The sequence below is a fragment of the Atta cephalotes genome (genome assembly GCF_000143395.1).
Source record: "Atta cephalotes unplaced genomic scaffold scaffold00026, whole genome shotgun sequence".
In the NCBI taxonomy this organism is placed as follows: domain Eukaryota; kingdom Metazoa; phylum Arthropoda; class Insecta; order Hymenoptera; family Formicidae; genus Atta; species Atta cephalotes.
The window spans coordinates 4,099,574-4,105,542 of NW_012130090.1; the positions used below are offsets into that span (position 1 = coordinate 4,099,574).

General features: G+C 28.2%; 1 protein-coding gene across 1 annotated transcript; it reads left to right on the top strand.

Annotated features, from left to right (window-relative positions):
* Positions 1-1,309: 1,309 nt before the first annotated feature.
* LOC105620469 lies at positions 1,310-5,898 on the top strand. The gene is made up of 10 exons (XM_012201958.1): positions 1,310-1,400; positions 1,501-1,604; positions 1,890-1,961; positions 2,046-2,146; positions 3,028-3,131; positions 3,713-3,954; positions 4,036-4,211; positions 4,740-4,884; positions 5,092-5,291; positions 5,682-5,898. The coding sequence occupies exons 1-10, from the start codon at positions 1,310-1,312 to the stop codon at positions 5,896-5,898; spliced, it is 1,452 nt and encodes a 483-aa protein (XP_012057348.1).
* The last annotated feature ends 71 nt before the right edge of the window (positions 5,899-5,969 follow it).

Here is a 5,969-nt window from a genome sequence, read left to right on the forward strand (position 1 = left end):
TGTGTGTGTGTGTGTGTGTGTGTGTGTGTGTGTGTACATATTTATATATATGTAGAAATTACAATACAAGCTTTGTATGTTTTCTACTTAGAACATATACTACTGGAAGAGGAATTGTCTATGTTGGCCCGTATACTGAGGTAAAATCAACACCTATGCGAGAGAGAAAGGTAGAAAGGTCAAAATGTTTGCTATGCGCATGCGTCAGTACTGTCTGCTGTCATCTGTGTGAATTGTACAGTTGTGTTAATGTTTCTTACACACTGATATTAGTTTACGAATGTACGAACAAAGTGAAATGGAAGTGGAACATGAACTGCGAGGGCAACAGTGGTGATGAATGGCGCGTGCGCATTACAGTCAAATGGACTATTCTACCTTTTTCTTTCGCACAGATGTTGGCTTCATGATCAGCGGCCTATTCCTCTTCCAATAGTATATGTTCTAAGATATTCTATGTTTAAAAAAAATTAATAATTTAATGTACTACCTCGAAAATAATATTTTCTATTTTTCAATAATTAGACTATTAAAAAAGTTTTGAAGTAAAACAATAAAAAAATATTGAATCGATGAACTTCACGACTCAAAACATTATTATCATTCTTTCTTAAGAAAAATGAGTTATTTTTTTCTTAAGGCATATTTAGGTTAATGCCTTATGACAGTAATTATGTACAAGAACTTTACGGAAACTCCTGGATTTTCTGCACCATATATAATTATCTGTGCGTGTATTTGTATCATGAGATCGTTAATCATTATATTACATCGCGTGTCTACCATGTCGCCGATGTCCCCGTGCAAAAAGGAAGCCCGAAAACCGAGTGCAAACCAACAGAAAGATATGCGATTAATACAGTACTTCTCATCAACTCGCCAAAGATACTTCAATTGCTCTGAAATCGAATTTCTCGCTTTTCTCACGAAGAAAATTAACAACTGTGATCGGCGCTTTAACTTCGAAGATGTTGCGCTATAAAAGGGTAGAGCGCAAGCCGAGTATTAAAAGAAAAAGAATTTGATATAACTTTACATATTATAACAATATTATAATAGTGAATAATATTATAATAGTTTAATCAAATAATTTTTACATTTTGAGAAAAAACATTAAAGAATAATCTAAGAGACATCTCAGATGCTTTTCCAGACTTTTTTTTTAATATTTAAATTTTTCATAGAGAGAGTATATATAATATTATTATTGCGAGAAGGCAAAAAATTAACATTTTTAATTTACATTATAAAACATAAAATCTGAAAAATTAATTAAATGTCTCAGGGTGGAGCAAAGCCAACAAGAAGAATGGCGAAAAAAGTGGCACCAGCAGCATTACAGACGGAAGTTCTTAATGACGAAGAATGGATGAAAGTATTAAAACGAAAAGGCTTAATAGGCGAGTAATTTTTACGAATATCTTTATATACGTAGATAGTTAATATTTTTATGATTCGAGCATTACGAAAAGATATATTTAATGCAATATCCTTATTTAGTAGTGGATGTGTATTCGGATTGGAGTGGTCCTTGCACAGGCATGGTGAGTATTCTGAAGAAGATAAAAATGGAGATCGGAGGCGACGCATTGAGTTATGCAACGGTAATTGCCATAAAAACGATATAAAAAGAATTATATTATAAGAATAAATAAAATAATAAATAATATTGAAACAGCGGAACCAGATATAAAATTATTATTTGTTTAAATAGAATAATGTAGGAACAATACAGTACAGAGAAATGACATTTATTTTATCCATATGTAGAAATTATTTTTTATATCTATATATAGAAATTACTTTTATATTTATATTGATCTTTAATACCTAAATAAACCAACTATATAAAAATATTCTTAGCATTTCATTTTTTTGATCATTTTTAGGCGAGTTGTGATCATGTTACCGACTTGAAGAGATTTCAAGGAAAAAGTGAACCTACATGGATGTTTATTCATGTAAGTAACATACAATAATTCCAGCACGTAATTTATGCGTGCATAGAAATAATTATTGCAATTGAAAAGTCGGTTTTCTCGCAGGAAGGCCGAATGATAAATTTAATGTTCGGAGCACATTGCCCGCAATTTGTAAAAATACTAATGACCGAGCTCGAAAGAATTCAAAAGGGTGACAAGCATGAGTAAGTTGGAATGATTGATAATGCTTTTCACGTAAAAAATAACTTGTAATATCTTATATTTAACTTTTAGTATATTTAACTTTTATAATTTAAAATTTGCCGGTACATACATATCGCAACATTTTATTTAAGAACAAGCCTATAATGAGTTGGATATTTCGACCGATTTTGCCTATTGTCATCTCCACTCTTTTTGTTTCATAGTTTATTTAGATTATACGCGGAGACATTAAACGTTCGAATTCAGGGATGATATTAGCCGTAAATCACATAGGGCACTATAGGACTTTTAAGCATATTGCCTCACATTCACTGTTTACAAATTTTTTATTATAATTTTTTATTATATTATTTATAATTATTATTATGATGTTAGAAACTCAATTTATTAAGTTAAAAATGATTTAAAAAAAATTTTTTTAGTGACGCAAACTTCATTAACATACGTGTTCTATTTTGAAGTATTACTTTTGAGTTTCTAACATAATAATAATAATAATAATAATAATAATAATAATAATAATAATAATAATAAAAATTTGTAAACAGTGAATGTGATGCAATATGTTTCAAAGCCCTACAGCCTTATAGTGCCCTATATGAGTTATTAATATCATCTCTGAATAAGAGTGTTGTTTATGTCTCTGCGCATGATTTAAATGCTATGAAACAAAAAGAGTAGGGATAACAAAAGCAAAATCGGTCGAAATGTGCAACTCGGCTGCAGTCCTGATTTAAGAATATGTCGACCATGTATGTATCGATTAAAGAATTCATTTGTTAAATATTGTCTGTTATAATAGTTGTATGATTTGTTATATTGTAAAATATAAATGTTTTATTACTTTGAAATTTCATTATTTATTTGTTTCAAAATATAGATTTTTGATAGATGTTTTTGAGAAAAGTCCGGAAGAAATAGTTCGATTGAAAATTCAGGAGGAGGCGAAAGTAGCCAAAGAAACAGCAAGAAAATCTCGAAAAGGTACAAAAAATATAGATACTATCGTATTAAACACTTTAACTTTATTTTTGAGTTCGAACATATAAAATTAATTATGAATTAGATTGGAAATTGCATGGAACTGTATTTATTGTTTAAGGAGATATTGGAACCACCTGTATTATCAATATAACTAGTGTTTTTAATGTTTTTGTGTTTGTCCAATTTCTTCATAGTAGTTTCACAGAATAAAAATTCCTTTTCCACAATTAAATTATATGCTAATAATGTACTTGTCTCTGGTGTATTTCGTGTCCAAAGCTGGAAAAAATTGCAAATTTCTTTATCCATTTTTATCTCAGTATAGTGACCAATGTTGAAGGTAAAATGAATAAGAAATCTGAAATTTTTTATTTTTTATTATTTTCTAGCTTTGAACACAAATACACTAACAACAAATACTTGCATTATCATGTATATTTTAATCGTGGAAAAGAAATTTTTATTCTATGAAACCACTACGAAGAAATTTAATAGGAACAAAAACATCAAAAATGCTAATTTTAATGGTAATATAAGCGGCTCCAGCATCCTCTTAATATAGTAATAAAATCGTCATATAGTTGCTGAAGCTAAAACAAGATATGAGGCAGAAATGTTGCATCTGATCACGTCGTTATGCAATGAGACTTGTCTACTGTTATTTCCTTGGATATTCAAAGATGAAGAGGGATGTAGAAGAGATAAAAGAACGAGTCCTCCATACATAGAATTAATCGAGGAATTGCTACCAGAGAACTACATGGTGGAACAAGAACTACGTAAACGAATGAACGCAGATCTGCTCCAGCAAATACTTCATGAAGTATTTTAATTTTTTTTCGATTGTAACTTGTTGCATCAATATTAATAAAAATTTATTATGCTATTTTTTAACATGTTGCAGTCCACGTACAATTTTACAGAAACTAGCAAACAATTGCTCTTTGATGGTAAATGTATGTTTATGCGATTGAAGATTGTTGAAGGAAGAAAGCAACTTGATGTTCATAATCACTTGTGTAATATCTTGTTCAATGAATCGACAGTACCGGAATCGGAGGACAATTTAAATGAAGATTGGTATACGTTTTAGTATAATTTAATTAATTCACACAAATTTCTAATATAAAATTCATAAGAAATAATTCTGTGACCTCCTAATGAATGAGAATTGATTAAAATGAATTAAAATTTTTCTCCATTTAAATCTATTCGAATGCGTACTTTAATGGCATTCATCGTCCTTTCATTTTTTAGATTAAAATTGAATTTAAAAAAATTTTGAATTGAGCAATTCACAATGCACTTAAAGAATTGAAATTTTCTTTAAATTGAAAAATATAGAAACTGCTTTATGTAATTCCTATAAATGAATAAAAATTGGGATTGAAAAAGATTTATTCTAACGTTCACAAATGTATTTCTAAAAATTTGAATCCATTTCGATCCAATCTCGTTTACTAAATTTATATGATATTCTCACATATATAGTCGAAATAATACACCTATAATACAGGTCATCATTAATTATTAATAGTAGTACAATTATAATATAATAATAATTAATTTTAATTGTTATTATAATCAATTTATATTTTATGTATATAGTTACGCCGGAAAACATCGTCCAGCTTTTGAAGTTCTTGATAAGGAAAATAAAAAGTTTCCTTTCATTTGGATACCTCCAAATCCCAGAAACAAGGCTATCGTTTTTCGTACAATATTTACCGTTTATACTAATACAATGTATCCGGTAAATATATTTGAGAAACATTTCTTGCATTTGATCTTTTCCGAGATTCTTCAAGGATTTAAATTAAGAATAACTTTATGTATAACTTTACAATTGTACATAAAATTAAATATAGCTTAATTATAATTCTAATTATAAGTTATAATATTTATTTTAATTATAACTCTTACTTAATTTAACTATATTATTTACTATTTTAATTTACAGTACGAAGATAAGATAGCTAAAGTACCAATAACCGTTTTTAAATATGATTATACGCGTAAAAATGATTTAAAAATGGTGCTGGAAATGTTTGATGATGATGTCATCAATTTTGGTATATTTGAATATGATAAACCGCCTGAGGCTAAGATGATTGCCAAAACTATAGAGGCATTTGAGATGAATACAGAAGAAAAAACGGGGTAATTTTTTTATTTTAATTAAAAAATTTAAAGATTTCATTAATTTTTTAAAATTTAAAGACAAATTAATTTTAAAATTATTAATTTTTTTAAAAGCTTTAAACAATTAATGTTTTATCACTTAAATCTAATCAATTTATTATCATTTCTAAAATACTTCATTATATCATATATATGTAAATATGCTTATGTTTTTAAATTTTACATCTTTTACGTCAATTTTTCAATCATAAATAATCAATATATTTGAATAATCTTTTCAAGTTCTGAAAAAAGTGATATAATATATCAAATTAAATATTTAATCTCTCTTTCATATCTATAAAGAGAAAGCTAATTATTATGTTTAGTTTTATTTGTGCATTAAAATACTTTATTTTTCCTTCACAGTTACGAAATATTTGTCTGTGCCGTAAAAAAAGTAGGTTGTGAGGCATTTTTGGGTTTTGCCGGGATTGGACCTTTTCATGTAAGTGAAAATCTGGAGAAGGCTGTTGAAGAATCGAAATTATATTTCCCAGACATTGTCGCTGTAGAAGAATCGGACGATGAGGAAAAATCCGAGGAATTAATAAAAGAGAATCAAGATGATACAACGACAACATAATGTTGTATTGTAAGTGTGTGTGTGTGTGTGTGTGTGTACGACACACACACACACAGGTGGTCCTACTTTAA

What these genes read in the sequence shown, in the direction of transcription:
- LOC105620469 (XM_012201958.1), top strand. Translation starts at nt 1,310, where the DNA reads ATGGCGAAAAAAGTGGCACCAGCAGCATTACAGACGGAAGTTCTTAAT. An exon ending in CTACATGGATGTTTATTCAT is followed by an intron (nt 1,962 to 2,045) that starts GTAAGTAACATA and finishes GTTTTCTCGCAG; the next exon opens with GAAGGCCGAATGATAAATTT. An exon ending in GACAATTTAAATGAAGATTG is followed by an intron (nt 4,212 to 4,739) that starts GTATACGTTTTA and finishes TTATGTATATAG; the next exon opens with TTACGCCGGAAAACATCGTC.